The 15,961-nt window shown below is 40.8% G+C and overlaps 1 protein-coding gene and 1 pseudogene across 1 annotated transcript; both read left to right on the forward strand.

Annotated features, from left to right (window-relative positions):
- Nucleotides 1-424: 424 nt before the first annotated feature.
- Nucleotides 425-1,669, forward strand: LOC147449691 (uncharacterized; annotated as a pseudogene).
- Nucleotides 1,670-10,632: 8,963 nt separating this feature from the next.
- On the forward strand, nt 10,633-13,700 carry LOC147449692 (uncharacterized). Its single transcript, XM_086521620.1, has 6 exons — nt 10,633-11,262; nt 11,475-11,611; nt 11,677-12,751; nt 12,827-13,038; nt 13,231-13,421; nt 13,498-13,700. The coding sequence occupies exons 1-6, from the start codon at nt 10,633-10,635 to the stop codon at nt 13,698-13,700; spliced, it is 2,448 nt and encodes an 815-aa protein (XP_086377746.1).
- Nucleotides 13,701-15,961: the final 2,261 nt, after the last annotated feature.

A 15,961-nucleotide genomic window follows, 5' to 3' on the forward strand; every position in this document is an offset into this window, starting at 1 on the left:
TCTGCTGGTCCAATGGAGCTCTTTGAGAAGCTTTGCTTTCATCAGATTGAGCAAGGCCTTCCAAATATGCCCCACCATGCAAATTATGGAACTTACATTAATAGAGTTGCTGGTATGGAGTTTGTGCAAGCAATCAGGGATGTTCTTTGGAATGCTCTATGTAGAGAAATCCAAGCAAGTCCCTGGTATTCCATAATGGTTGATGATAGTACTAATCGAGGCAAAGAGGGGCACCTGATTGTCTATGTTAGCTTTCTTAAAGAGGGAGGGAAGGGGGACAATCATGTCACTTTTGTGAAACTCATAAGAACTGATGATGGAGGAGCAGAAGCCAAGTATGATGCTCTCCTTAAGTTGCTAAAGGAGATGGGGGTGGCTTTGCAAAAGCTTGTATCACTTGCTAGCTAGTGATGGATTCTCTATCATGGTGGGTCACAGAGGTGGCCTTATTGCGAGGCTGAGAGCTGATGTTCCCCATCTTCTTCTTGTGCATTGTCTTGCTCATCATGAAAATCTTGTAGCAAGTCAAGTTGTAGATTCTTTTCCAGAACTTGTACACCTTGACTAGCTAAGTAGAAGTATTTACACTTGGCTTCATGCATCAGGGAAGAGGATGGATGATTTTAAGCTAATTGAGGGAGCATTAGATTTGCGGGAGTCAGCCATGTTGCGTATCCACTCTGTGAGATGGCTATCACGTGGACAAGTGATGGAACGCACGGTGAAGGTTATGCATGCATTGCGTATGGCATTTGGAAAAGACAAGCCAAGCATTTATGACGAACTCACAATTTATGCAAATCAGTTATGTATACATTTTCTGGCAGATGTATGTTCAGAATTGAATATTTTGAGTTGTCAGTTCCAGTCAGATCTTGTGGATGTTGCTAACATTTCAGGATTTGTTGATGCGGCACTTCAAAACTTGAAGAAGAAGTTCTTGCGAGATTCGACTAATTGTGGAACAAGATATCTGAAGCAATTTGTTGAGCAAACAAAGGGTGGTGAGATCACTTTTATTGATGCAGGTGGCGATGTGAATGTTCACAAATTGACATATGAGAAAATTGAGGGAACTAGCAGAGGTGGTGCTTTTCAAGATTGCATGCATTTGGGTAAAGAGTTAGTCATAAAAATTGTAGAGAATTTGACGACAAGGATGCAAGAAGACATGCCAATCTTTGATGCTTGCAAGCTTTTCAGCCCAAGGCATTATCCAAGCGAAGCACTGATGCTTGAAGATTGTAGCAAGAAATGGTTGTCGGAGATACTTAAGCAATATGGAAAACTGGTAGTTGTTGCAGAAAGATGCATGGGAGAGCTTGACTCGTTTACAACAGTAATGTATACTAACTTTAAATACAAAGACTTTCGTGAAGGGTGGGAAGCATGCAAAGTGGACATCACTATGCATGACTCATTTCCAAACTTGATGAGGCTTTGGCAAATTCTCTCCATAGTTCCTGTAAATACGGCTCCGGCTAAACGAGGATTCTCTCTTCAAAACTGCATCAAATCAGCCCATAGAACAAGCATGAGTACGACAACCCTCGAAAATTACATGTTCATTGGATTGAATGGACCTTCAGCCACTTCTGACGTGTGTTGGGATGAGGTTTTCTCTTTATGGAGCAACAATAAAAAAATATCAATCAATGTCTCTGCGTAGATGGCTGCCATGCTATGTTTTGAGTGCTATCATTATCGATGAAGCTCTTAGAATCCCTCATAAAAGTTTTGAGATTTTGCATTATACTATGTTGGAAACTTGGATGAAGTCTTTTGTATTTATGCCTACCTTATGAGATGACAAAAACTGAACTCCAGCAAGTGATTCGATTTGTCATGTAAGTTTTGGCTTTCAATGATGACATCTTAAAGAGTACCTATTTGTATGCTTTACACTATGTTTCATTCTTATATTGTGTAGCACAGTTTATGTGACTGATAGAATTTTGTATGTTCTTTGTACTATTTATTGGCTTCATGAAATTTTGGTCCATGGCAAAAGTATGAATTCTTTTAGCTTGCTGAGAGTGTTAGTACACGTAACATGACACTGTTGAAGGTTGATTGATTTTTTTTAGCTTGTCTAGTTTCATTATATTTCCCTCCTTAATACTCATATCAACAAAGTTTGGTCTTCATAGAATTGACGATGGACCGTGGTAGCCTTTGATCATGTCATGTTCTGACAAGTGAAGTCTTGTCTGAATTAAAAATTCTGATGGTCATGAGTATTCTTGGTCGAAGCATCTCATTTACTCGCTTGGATGAATTTTTGGTTTTTCAAAGAGTTTACATTTGTGGAATTCTATTTGAGAAACATTGTATATCAAGTTGTTTTTACAGGAGCACTATTGTCTTTTGCGAATACATGATGAAGAGCCAACAAAGGAAGATGAAAATGCACTATCCATGAAGTTGAAATGCAGGCTCTGCTGATAATTTTCAGATTTTTTTGTCATGCAACTTGAAAATTGAATGTGTTTTGTCGGAGTTTTGGAGGTAAGGATTGTAGCTTGTAGTGGTTCATTTGAATCATGCAGCAACGAGTCAAGGGCAAGAAGATCCCAACGATTTTTGAATTTGGTGTCATGCAACCTGAAATTTAATTGTGTTTTGTTGAAAGTATTGTACCTCCTAGCCTTGGTTCACTTTGATCATGGGGCATGTAGCGTATCTTGATTGTGAGAGCATGTCACACAGTGTACAATGGTCAAGCACAATGCAATTATATGGCTAACATGCTTAGTATGGCTTTGGAGTGCATTTAGATTGGACGGGCTGAAATTTTTTTGCCTTGCATTACGAAGGGTTCTGGCTAGGATTGCCTTTCTTATGTCCAGGGCAGGCATGGAGGTTGCCCTTCCCTAGGACGTGCAAGGGTGCCTTGCAATTTCCAGGCCTGCTCTTGCATTTTGTAGTGGTGTTGTGTACATCTATACTTCTATACTTCTATAATGCAGCTTGAGATTTTCAAGCTCAAAGAGCCCCTCAACGTGTCGCATGCTCGAGGGGTGGACATTTTGGTTGGCTTAAAAAAAAAAAAAAGGCTAAAAAAAAGGCGCTGACTTGATGGGTTAGACTGTTCATCGTGCATGCTGCCTTTAATGGATTCGACGAGCCGGCCTGAGTCACAGTGTGTGTGTGTGTGTGTGTGTGTGTGTGTGTGTGTGTGTGTGTGTGTGTGTGTGTGTGAGGCCTACCATGCATGCCCTCCCCAATCAAGGCAAGTTTGTGTGTGTGTGAGGTCTGCCCTCCGTGCATGCACTACCCAATCAAGGCTACGACGATGAAGAGCCCAATCAAGGCAAGCGCGTATGCGTGAGAGAGAAAGAGAGAGAGAGAGAGAGAGAGAGAGAGAGAGAGAGAGAGAGAGAGAGAGAGAGAGAGAGAGAGAGAGAGAGAGAGAGAGAGAGAGAGAGCGAGAGAAGATCTCAAGGAGCCTACCCTTCTTAGCTCTCCTTGGCCAGCCTTTTCATGTAGCTTGAGATTCTCAGTCGATGGTCCCCTACTGCTGTTGCGTGTGAGAGTGAGACAGAGAGAGCGAAGAAGAAGAGAATTTTAACGTTTGTGCGTGAGAGAGGGAGAGGGAGAGGGGGAGAGAAAGATAACATCACGGGGGTGTGCGCGGCTCGTTGTGTGTGCGGCTCGAGGTCAGTAAGGTTTCTCTCTCTCCCTCTCTCTCTCTCTCTCTCTCTCTCTCTCTCTCTCTCTCTCTCTCTCTCTCTCTCTCTCTCTCTCTCTCTCTCTCTCTCTCTCAACCAACTCCTGCTGCCTCCTCCATGAGAGCAATGGTGGATTCGTATCGTATGTGTGCCGTGTGTTGTCTCTGTCCAACTTGCAAGGTGTGGGACATGGAGAGCCCCGGCTTCATGCAAATGATCAGCGTTGAAGAAAGTCATCCTCTTCACCCTCGTCGACGACGTCCCGCATGAGACAAGGCATTGGAGCTGTGCTGCAGAAGACATTTTTGAGCTGCCATTGTTGGCGTCTTGAGCTTTCGCGTGTTGAATATGGTTGAAGGTGAAACTGCATGACAGGCTGCAAGTCCGCCACAGTACACCCGCCACTTTTCCCTATAGAGTCCATCATCAACCCGTTTTTCGCTTTTCGCCCTGCTTTCTTGCTTTTCCTTCTCCTTGCTTTTTGCTGTAGTTGCATTGGAGCTGCGCTGCAGAAGACATCCTTGAGCCACCCTCGCTAGCGTCTTGAGCTTTTACGTCATGCATGAGACAATAATTCACAGTTTGGCATTGTACATTTTTTTTGCAGATTTAATATAACATCTCCACTCACTATTGTATGGCTATTTAAAAGGGTCCATTGAGTCTACCTTCCAAGGCGAATCATTTGCGTCGTGTGTGAGACAATAAAAAGACTTTGGGGTGGAGGCAAATCATTATATCTTTTTATTTTCGCCATTAAAGGCAAGAGAGTGAGCAAGGCGACGGGCTTGCTGGAGTGGTTAGATGCGCACAAGGATGGGGACTGGGATAGGAGACACTCAGAGTTTGGGGTGGAGGCAAATCATTATATCTTTTTTTTGCATAGATTGCCAATGTGAGCAAGGCGACGGGCTTGCTGGAGTGGTTATGGGAGTAAATTGGTTGAGTGCGATTGATGGGTGCGGGTTAGAATTCCGACCTTTACTTTTGTAAAGGTAGGATATCCTTGGGAGAGAATATGGTAGAAGAATCTGAGTGCAAATTGAATAAAATAGTAGAGGAGCGAGTAGGCACAATATAAGTAATTCATGGTGCTCTTTGATGACTCAAATTGTTTCGCATGGATATGGTTTCTTTACCATAAGGATGAGACTTGTGAGACCTTTATAAATGGCACACACTTGTGGAGAAGTACTTCCAATGCATTGATGTAGTTTTACTATCTGAGGGAAGCAACATAGAGAGACTTTATGAAAGTACTCTATTCGGTAAGCCTTGAAGATTTTGGAGCCTTGGTGTACCTATGCAAGTTCCATCACTTGAGAGTGCCCTTTATTTGATGTTAGTGGTTGATGACTCCAATCATTTCAATTGGATATGTTTTCTTTATCGTAAGGATGAGACCTTTGATAAATTGGTATATATGCTCATGAAGCAGTACTTTCGATGCCTCAATCCATTTCCAAAGAAGTAGAGGGGGAACTTGGGAAGTTTTTCTTGAAAGTCCAATAAAATTATATATGCTAGCTATAACACTTTTTCCAAAAGCTAGCGGTTTTATGGTCTGGTGTAGGAGGATATCATAGTTAGGAGAGATGATGTCTTTGACAAGTATCGTCTTAAAGCAGCACAAAAAATATTTAGGGTGTAAAAAACGTTTTTCAGACATACAAAATTCCTTTCCTTTAATTTGCCAAGGGAAAATTTTGAAAAAATAAGTTTATTTTTTGAACTTTTTACACTATTTTTGTCTATTTCGGAGCGGAATTTCTCCTTTTTGCCTTGCCCTCAATCGGCAATTTTGAAATTGAGAACGGCACAATATTAAGTTGAAACACATTTTTCTCGAACATTGCGGGCCATGCGAGACGAACTCATGTCCTTTGACGGTTATCTCGCACTGATGCTTTTGGGGCGGAATTTAGCCTTTTCCCCTTGCCCCTCACCTTATTGCCAAGCTTTGCACATATTTTCTTGATTTTTTGGAGCAAAGTTTCACTTTTTCCCTTGCCCCCAACTGGCCCTTTTCGATTGCTAGACCGAAAGTTTATTAAAAAAAAAGGTTGTTATCCAGGATGTTGCGGCGGAATTTTGCCTTTTCCTTGCCCTAAAATGAAACTTTGGGAAATAGTTGTTTTGAAAGTTTGGACATTAAGGTGTAAAAACCTTTTAAAACATCCACAATTCCTTTCCTTTAATTTGCCAAGGGAAAATTTAAAAAAAAAGTTTATTTTTTCTATTTTTACACTATTTTTCTCTATTTCGGGGTAGAAATTCTCCTTTTCCCCTTGCCCTCAATCGGCATTTTTGAAATTGAGAACGGCACAATATTGTGCTGAAACTCATTTTTCCTGAACACTGCAGGCCATGCGAGGTGGACCATGTACTTTGACGGCTATCTCTTACCCATGCTTTTGGGGCAGAATTTGGCCTTTTCCCCTTGCCCTCACCTTGCTTTTGGAGTATAGAAAACCGTTTTTCATTCATACAAAATTCCTTTCCTTTAATTTGCCAAGGGGAATTTTTTTAATAAAAGTTTACATATAATGCCTACTTGGTGTGCCAGGCACTCTAGAAAGAGATCACTAGCTGTAAATGCCCTTGATTGGCATTTTTGACATTGAGAACCACAGAATATTAAGCTGGGACACATTTTTTCCAAACATTGTTGCGAGGCAAACCCATGTACTTTGACGATTGTCTTGCACCCGTGCTTTTGGGGCGGAGTTTGGCCTTTTCCCTTTGCCCTCAAGTTATTGCCAAGCTTGCACTAATTTTCTCAATTTTTTGGGGTGGAGTTTCACTTTTTCCCCTTGCCCCCAATTGGCGCTTTCCGATTGCTAGATCGAAAGTTTTTTTAAAATTTGGTTGTATTTCCATGGTTTTGCACTACTTTTTCTCTATTTTGGGGTGGAATTTCGCCTTCTCCCCTTGCCGCCAACCGGGACCTTCTATTAACAAGGGAAAAGTTTGGAAACTAGGGTGTTTTTGCATTGTTTTCCTCGATGGTGTATAAGCTTAGGAATTCGTGTGATAGTGGACATAGTTGCACCACAACTAAGTCTATTATTATAATGGTAGAAAATGGTACGATGTTAAGCTGAGACACATTTTTCCCTAACACATTGTGTGTGTGTGTGTGTGTGTGTGTGTGTGTGTGTGTGTGTGTGTGTGAGTGTGTGTGTGTGTGTGTGTGTGTGTGTGTGTGAGAGAGAGAGAGAGAGAGAGAGAGAGAATAAGATGCTAATTCCATCTATTGGTTTTTGGCATTGACAAGGCCCAAAGCAAGAAGCCAAGTCCAAGGTTGAAGGCAAGCAAATCCGAGGCAAAGCGTGAGCAAATCCAAGGCAACACAAGTGAATTCGAGGCGACAAAGGCGGAGGAAAATCTTGACTAAAGTTGAAGGTTTTCTCTAAACTATATGCCATTCTCACCTTTGACTTGGGATTTCAAGGTCTAAATGAAAAATTGAAAATCACAATTTTTAGGCGTAAATATCATAATTTGTCAAGTGGGATTACACTAAACCGGTCCTGTTGACATTGCATTTTCTTTGCGTTTCGTGTGTGCAATCACCTTGTGGTGTTCTCAAGGTCAAAATGAAAAATCTCAAGGTAAATATTAAAATTTGTTAGGTGGGACTACACTAAGCTGATCTTTTAGAGCACTCTCATAGCCAAATGTTTTTTTTCAAAACACCAATGATGAAGGGCACGACGAATTAGGGTAGCCCTCCACTATATTTGGAGATTTCTAAATTAAATTCCTCCAAGTTTCATGCGTGCTATCACCTTGGGGTGAAATTTAGAGATAAATCTCAAAATTCGTAGGTGGGATTGCACTTAAGTTAGGATGCTTTTCTCCAAAACACGGGTGCTATCACCTTTCGTAGGTGCTATCACCTTGAGGTGAAAGTTTAGAGGTGGATCTCAAAATTCATAGGTGGGATTGCACTAAACTTGGATTTTTCGTGTGTGTCAATGAGTGGTGGTCTTTTGACGTGGTGTGTTTTCCCTTGGGACCAGAAAGAGAAGCAAAAGCCTTTAATTTGGTGATGGTTCAAATGGTCTCACCTACAATCAATGTTGTGTGGTTGATTTTATCATGATTGAGATTATTTGGCCCTATTTTTTAAAATAATATATCCATGGATGGAAGTACACTAAACCAATCTTTGAGCACTCCAATACACAATGATTTTTCCCAAAATGTGAGTGGTGAAGATGGGTGGTGGCAAAGGGAAACCCTTGCCTATATTTGAAGTTTTTTACACCCTAAATTTCTTTGAGATTTGGAGGTGTTCTTGCTTTCCAGTTGGAATTTAGAGGTGAATTCCAAATTTGCAAGTGAGAATGCACTAAACCTAGGTTTGAACAATGTTTAAAGGAAAATTATAGCTTTTGAGACAACTATCTCCCTCCCCCCTCCCTCTTTCTATCATAGCCACTTTTGGCCACGACCTATCCTCTATGTCTTTGTGAGTTTTCTCAGCTTCAAATAATGATTTCAAAAGTAAAAGTTATGTGGGATTACACTAAACCTAGCTCTTTTTTGAGCACTTGGATAAAAAATATCAATGCTACAATACTTGAGAGCTTTAAGATTTCTTTTGGAGTGATTTAGTGTATCGCCCTGCTAAAATATCTCTCTCTCTCTCTCTCTCTCTCTCTCTCTCACTTTTGACCAATAGCTACCTCTCTACACCTTTGCGCCATAGCCTTCGGGGCCACTGGGACTACTACACCTATGTTCTATCACGCTGCCATGATGTCTAAATTGATTATACATATTGAATTGCTAAAAGAGGCCCAATGGAACCTCGTCTCAACATCTCCAAGCATCAGGCAAGTGCATGATTCACGCTCATGAGAAAAGCCACTCTATTTCTTTTTTTTTTACACATGAAACATGCAATTCCTAACCTTGTAAGGCGCGCGCGCGCACACACACACACAGAGAAGAGGTCGAATACAACCTCATCTCAACATATCTTAACATCAGGCAAGTGCATGATTCACACTCATGACAAAAGGCACTCTATATTTCTAAAAAACTACATGGCACGTGCAATTCCTAAAAAACTATATATATATATATATATATATATATATATATATATATATATAGAGAGAGAGAGAGAGAGAGAGAGAGAGAGAGAGAGAGAGAGACAAAGCAATCAAGAAAGTTTGTGCCAAAAACTAGCCCGAATATTTTCTATTTTAGAGGAAACCCAAGTAATTCCTCATACTACAGTCGTAAACGTAGAGCTCATTACCTCATTTGTGTTATTCTAAGAAAGAAATATTGCATGAGACAAGTAAGGCCCCTTCACATGTCCACATGTCAATGAACTAGACTTTTCCTCTTAATCACGGGCAACATAGGTGTCCAAAATGGAGAAGGAAATGGGAGAGCCAATCTATTGCAATGGGGCAGGAAACTCTGATAGCCAATCTACCAAACTTCAAGCTTCCTCTCCTCCTTAATGTATGTAGCCATGATAAACACATTTTCTAGCACCATAGAGAGAGATAAAAGAGTCCAAATGTAACCTCATCTCAACATTCCTTGCTATAAAAGAAGGCATTCTATATTTCAAAAAAAAAAAACACATGGCACATGCAATTCCTAGCATTGTGAGGTATAGATAGATAGAGAGAGAGAGAGAGAGAGAGAGAGAGAGAGAGAGAGAGCGGTCAAGAAAATTTATGACAAAAACTAACCCCAAAATTTTCTATTTCAAAGGAAACCCAAGTGATTCCTCATATTACAATGGAAAACGTAGAGCTCCTTACCTCATTTACGTTATTCTGAGAAATATTGCATGAGACAAGCAAGACCCCTTGAAACTCTTGCTCTTAGCATAGTAGTCAAAAATGGAGAGGGAGTTGGGAGAGCCAGTCTATTGCAACGGAGCAAGAAACTCTGATAACCAATCTACCAAACTTTAAGATTCCTCTTCTTCTTCATGCAAGTAGCCATGATAAGAACGTTTTGTAGCACAATAGGAAGACCCCATTACGGGGCAGGTTTTGAATGTCATATGGGCAATGCTAATAGACTTGCCGATGAGTCTTGATACTTAAGCATACTATTTCAATGTGAATTGGGAGAACCAACCTACAATATTTGGAGAAGGAATTGGAAAAGACAATCTACCACATTGGGTGAGAAAACCAACAAAACCACTCTTACCACACTTGGGTGGTTCAAGCTTTCTCTCCTTCTTCATGCAAGAACCCATGAAAAATCTGTTCTTGATGTCATAGAGAGAACCAATGATAGGGAATGGTAAATAACCTTCAAGAAGTCTCACAACTGAGTCTTCAACTCCAATGGTGTCATTTCATATTCAATTTATCCTATGATGTCTATTAAATTTAATATATCTTACTGATAGAAGAAGTGGGAGGATGCATGAAAGGAAAGGTTTGTTAAAGCAACAGAAAGGATCTATCAAACAAGCCTTGAACTCATGCGCACTCTTTATTCCTTCCTTGGGTATAATACTCCAATTAATATGGTGATGTGTTGAGGGTATTATATGCTAGAGGATGTCTTGCCATGCTCAACAAATGGCCATGGTCGTGGTAGGAGTCCCTCCACATTTGTGGAGGGTTCTATCCATGGTGGTGTTACTATTCCACAAGTTCCTTTGCAAACTGTCATGCAAGGACAAGGATGAAGACAACACACCCTTTCATGTTTGGATGCGACAAGAAGATATCATCGACAATGGGCAAGGCAATGCACCTCCAACTTAAGACAGTAGCGCCATCAACATGACGGACACTTTTGCCCTCTCATAGACGCTCAAAATGAGGAACAGGTCCTGTATGTTCATGACACATCACTTGGAGGAATTGTTTGCACTCTACATGCCTATCCATGTCTACGAGGTGTCCACCCTTCCATGCTACCATTGATACATGTCTCATTGCCTAAAGATCATACAGGAACCATGTTCTCCTTCTGTGAGTTTTGTGGTGCACGTCTTTGGCCGTGTGAAATGAAGAAGGGGGATACACCATCAATGGGAAAATATTGTTGCAAAGGTGGGAAAATATCCCTCTTTCCTCTTGCAAGACCGCCAGATGTATTGGAGAGGCTACTCACTAATAGTGATGCTTTGAGTAGGTCTTTCAGAAGAAACATCAGGAGTTACAATAGTGCTATGGCATTTGCATCTCTTGGAGCTACCATTGATGAGACATTGATGGGTAGGTCTGGTGCATATTGCTTTCGTGTACATGGCGGTGTGTACCATCGAATTGGTTTTTTTGTACCACATGAAGCAGGGGCTTCAAAATTTGCACAGATATATGTATATGATATTGAGCATGAGGTTCGGAATTGTATGAGTGCCTTGGATGGTTTGAATTTGTCCACTCTTGAAGCATTATCAATGATGATGCGATCATGTAATCCGTATGCGAATGCCTTCTACAATGTTGGTAGAATGTTACGTGACAGTCCTGGTGTGGAGATCAAAATGACAATTTGTGAGAAAAGAAATACTTCCAGGCAGTACTTGATACCTGTTGGCAATGAGGTTGCTGCGATTATGCCAGGTCAAGGGGATGTACAAACAGTTGGCCATCGAGACATTGTCAAAATGGAAGGCTGCAAAGGATTTCAAATCTACACAGGTCGTACATGCCACTATTGTATGTTCTTCTCTTTCCACGGGGAGAAGATGGATGGCATATCAGGCTTCCTTATGATAATGTGCATGGCCCTTTGGATGCCTTGGTTGGTCGACAATGTGTCACTCAAAGAGAGTACTATGCATATCGGCTACAGGTTCGTGCTGATACAGAGTCATGCTTGCTTCGTGGGGGTGGTTTACCTCAACAATTTATGGTTGATGCATATTGTGCCATCGAGGAATGTCTTTTTGCATGGGTCCGTACTAATCAGCAGACATTGAGGGCAGAAATGTATGCAGGCTTGGTTGACATGGTGCATGTGTCTGGGAGTGATGTTGTACTTGGACGGTCTGCAGGTCGAAGAATTGTCTTACCCTCATCTTTCATCGGCACATGCACCAATTGTATCAAGATGCAATGGAAATTGTGCGTGCAAAGGGAAAGCCAGACCTATTTATCACATTCACATGTAATCCCAAATGGCCAGAAATAAATGAGGCATTACTTCCAGGACAGGTTTCCTCTGATCGACCAGACATAACCACCAGGGTTTTCTTCTTGAAACACTTGAGCATGATGAAGTATATCTTAAAGAAAGATATTTTTGGGAAAGTGGTGGCTTACATGTCTGTCGTGGAGTTCCAAAAGAGAGGCTTTCCACATTCTCATACACTATTGATTCTAGATCCTCGATGTAAGCCTCAATCAACATTTGACTATGACAAGATGGTTTGTGCAGAGCTGCCATATAAAAATCGATTTCCAGTGCTGCATGATATCATTGTTAGTTGGAACATTCATGGTCCATGCGGTGAGTTCAATAGTTCATCTCCTTGCATGGTTGATGGCCGATGTATTAGAAAATATCCACGTTCATTTTGTGAGCAAACAAGCATGGATAATAATGGCTACCCCATTTATGTGCGACAAAACAATGGCTTCACCGCCAAGGTTAGGGGTTCTACTATTGATAACCGATGGGTTGTGCCATATAATCCTGTTTTGTCAACACTATTTAATGCGCATATCAATGTTGAGGTATGCTTGACAATTTCAGCCGTCAAGGATGTCTATAAGTGCATCTACAAGGGGCATGATAGGGCAACTATAAGATTCCATACATCGGTACGTGATGCAGAAAGGGAGAACATTGATGAGATAGACATGTACACGGATGGCCGCTATGTATCTGCATGTGAGTCTTGCTGGAGAATTTTTGAATATACTTTGCACAATGACGCACCAGTTGTTCAGAGATTGAGCGTGCATGTTCCGACTGGTCAAATGGTGACTTTTCTAGATAATGATAGACTTAATGATGTCTTGCAAATAGATAATGCAGAGAAGACCACTTTGATAGAGTGGTTCACATGCAACTTGGAGAATCGTGAAGCAAACGATAGTTTGTACATTGATTTTCCTCAAAAGTGGGTATGAAATTTGGGTTCCAAGAAATAGACAAAGAGACGTCATGGAGACACTATTGGGCGGATATATTTTGTGCAGCCCTCTGCAGGTGAACGATATTATGTCCATTTGCTTTTGACTATTTGTAAAGGATGTAAATCATTTGAGGATCTACGCTCCGCAAATGGTGTATTGTTTCCAACATTCGAGGCAGCATGCATTGCAAGGGGTATCTTGGAAGATGACGGGGAATGGTTCGGATGCATGGAGGAAGCTTGCAATACACATACAGGCTTGCAATTGAGACATTTGTTTGTGACCATTCTATTGTTTTGTGAACCCTCCTCTCCTCATCTCTTATGGGAAATATTTTGACATTTTTTGTATGAGGACTATCAACACATGTTGGAGATGAGATATGAGTCGTTAGATGGTTGTACATAGGTTGCTGAAGGGTATGCATTGAGAGATTTTCATAACATTCTTGGTACTTTTGGATGAAGTTTAACTGAATTTCCTGGAATTCCAATGCCTGATGAACGTTTTGTGACACGTGATGAAAATAGCTTGCTTTTCCAAGAGCAATGCATTGACACAATGCAAGAGCTATCCATGTCACGTGAAATGGAACAGAGTCTAAATGAAGATCAAAGGATTGCTTTTGAGGCAGTGTTGCATGGATTGACTATTGATGGTGGGGCTATTTTTTTCGTACATGGTCCTGCAGGGAGGACTGGGAAAACTTATTTGTATAATTATTTGTTGTGTAGAAGGAGAAGTTGCATTGGCCACAGCATCTTCTGGTATTTCAACATTGCTATTGCGAAATGGATGCACTGCACATTCTAGATTCAAGATACCCTTGGACCTTGATAGTTGTAGCACATGCAATATCCCTGTTCAAGGTCAACTTGTTGAATTGCTTAGAATGTGCAAGTTGATTGTGTGGGATGAGGCTCCTATGATGCATTGATATGCCTTCGAAGCTTTGGACAGGTCTTTGCAAGATATCATGTGCTCAACAAATCCATTTGGTGGAAAAGTGTTGTGGCTTCTTGGGAGAGATTTCAGACAGATCTTACCAGTGGTGTTCTAGGGAGCGCGTGCTGACATTGTTGATGCTACACTTTGTCGATCGCACTTATGGAATCGTGTTAAGATTCTTAGATTGGCACATAACATGAGTGTGGGAGGTGGTGATGTTGCAAATTCTGCTTATAGAGAATGGCTTATGGATGTAGGAAATGGGAGTTTGACAATTGGTGATGAACAAATGATAGAAATCCCCCGTCACATGGTGCTTTCTTCATCCTCATTGGATGTATTGATAGGTTGCATCTATTCGAAAATTGATAAAGATGTGGTCCATGCAGAATACTTCAGAGAGCGGGCCATCCTTGCTCCAAAAAACTTTGAAGTTGATATTCTCAATGCTAAGGCCCTGTACACAATGAAAGGTGATGTTGTGCAATACTTTGGTGCTGACTCTGTGGCAAAAAACTCGATGCACGATCCTTTCTTATACTCTGTGGAGTTTTTAAATAGTCTCACCTTGGGTGGTGGATTTCCAACACATTGCTTGGAGTTGAAAATGAATGCCCGAATAATTCTACTACGGAACATTGATCCAAGTCGAGGTCTATGTAATGGGACACGCTTGGTGTGCAAGGCATTTCATGCAAGAGTTCTGGAGGTAGAAGTTATTACAGGTACACGGGTAGGCACTCGGGTTTTCATCCCTCGAATATGTTTTGTGCATTCTGGTACAAAGTTGCCATTCGTTCTTAGACGGAGGCAGTTCCCAATTAGGTTGGCTTTTTGTATGACGATAAATAAGTCACAAGGACAAAGCATTGCCATGTTGGGCCTATACCTGGTGACACCGGTCTTCACTCATGGACAATTGTATGTTGCATTGTCACGTGCACGTTCAACCATTGGAGTGAATATTCTCCTACGTGACGTTGATGTAAACGAAACAACTGCACTAACAACAAGCATTGTGTACCATGAGATATTAAACAATGCCATATGAAGGTTCCAATCCCTCTTTCTGTATGACGATAAATAAGTCACATGGCCAAAGCATTACCATGTTGGGCCTATACCTGGTGACAACGGTCTTCACTCATGGACAATTGTATGTTGCAGTGTCACGTGCACGCTCAACTGCTGGAGTGAAAATTCTCCTACATGACGTTGATGTAATTACAAAACAATTGCACTAACAATAAACATTATGTACCATGAGATATCAATCAATGCCATATAAAGGCTCCAATCCTTCTCATCGTTGTCTTCTTCTTTGTATATGTTTCAAATCATAAAATATTTTGTGAATTAATTTTCTACCTCTCACCATAACATATACTAAACTATGTCATGTGAAGGTTTTGTTCCTTCCTCACATTGTCTATTTTGTGGTTTCCATTTGGGTATATAGATCATGGATCAAATGACTTACATCTCCGAGGTGTCCTTTCTATTAAATGTAGAAGATCATCCACATGCTGGTATGTTTTTGTCCACCATTAAGACATGATGTGGAGACTTTTTGTGTTATCTTTGGGACCTTGATTTTTTTTTCCCATTATTTTAAGCAGAGCCACTTTTTTGGTGTGCACCTTTGCCGCACAAAAAAATTGTTAGAACCATCCGCAAGCACTACAAAACCAGGTGTGTGTGCATGAAATTAGAAATCACTTGGCATAAAGTAAGATTCATGGTTTTTTTGTTTCCTTATGTGTTACGGACCTTACGAAGTTGCCATCTATCGATATCTTTACATTGCGTATTTTGGCATACTCCTCCGACGTTGAGTACGGTGTCTACTCGGTAAGGAAGGAGTGTGTGGCAATAACTGGTATGTGTAAATTGTTGTGTTTGGTGTTTCAATTGTATTATTTAAAAAAAGTCTCCCTTTTTTACTACTATTGTTTGTTAATCCAGGAGATAATCAACCTTGGGATGGAAAAACGGTCCTTAATTTAGGAATGGAGAAACTCCAAGCCGATTGCCAATTGCATGATGAAGCGAGCTACGTTGATGTTGCCTCTTAGATCATTTGTGGCACGATAATGTCCTTGATTGTGTATGACAAACATATCAATAGCTTTGTTATGCTTGTGATCCATTTTAGGCAATGTTCTTTGAAAATCTGGTTACATTTCTAAATGTCTTGGTGTTTATTATGACTTTGTAATTCTATGCAATAGAGTTTTCCACTTGCGATTT

This window comes from Adiantum capillus-veneris, chromosome 10 (genome assembly GCF_014529385.1).
Source record: "Adiantum capillus-veneris isolate H3 chromosome 10, ASM1452938v2, whole genome shotgun sequence".
Classification (NCBI taxonomy): domain Eukaryota; kingdom Viridiplantae; phylum Streptophyta; class Polypodiopsida; order Polypodiales; family Pteridaceae; genus Adiantum; species Adiantum capillus-veneris.

Coding starts and splice junctions, on each gene's coding strand:
- LOC147449692 (XM_086521620.1), top strand. CDS start 10,633: ATGTTCTCCTTCTGTGAGTTTTGTGGTGCACGTCTTTGGCCGTGTGAA. Junction 12,752..12,826: donor TTGATTTTCCTCAAAAGTGG/GTATGAAATTTG, acceptor TATTTTGTGCAG/CCCTCTGCAGGTGAACGATA. Junction 13,422..13,497: donor GCATGGATTGACTATTGATG/GTGGGGCTATTT, acceptor TTTGTTGTGTAG/AAGGAGAAGTTGCATTGGCC.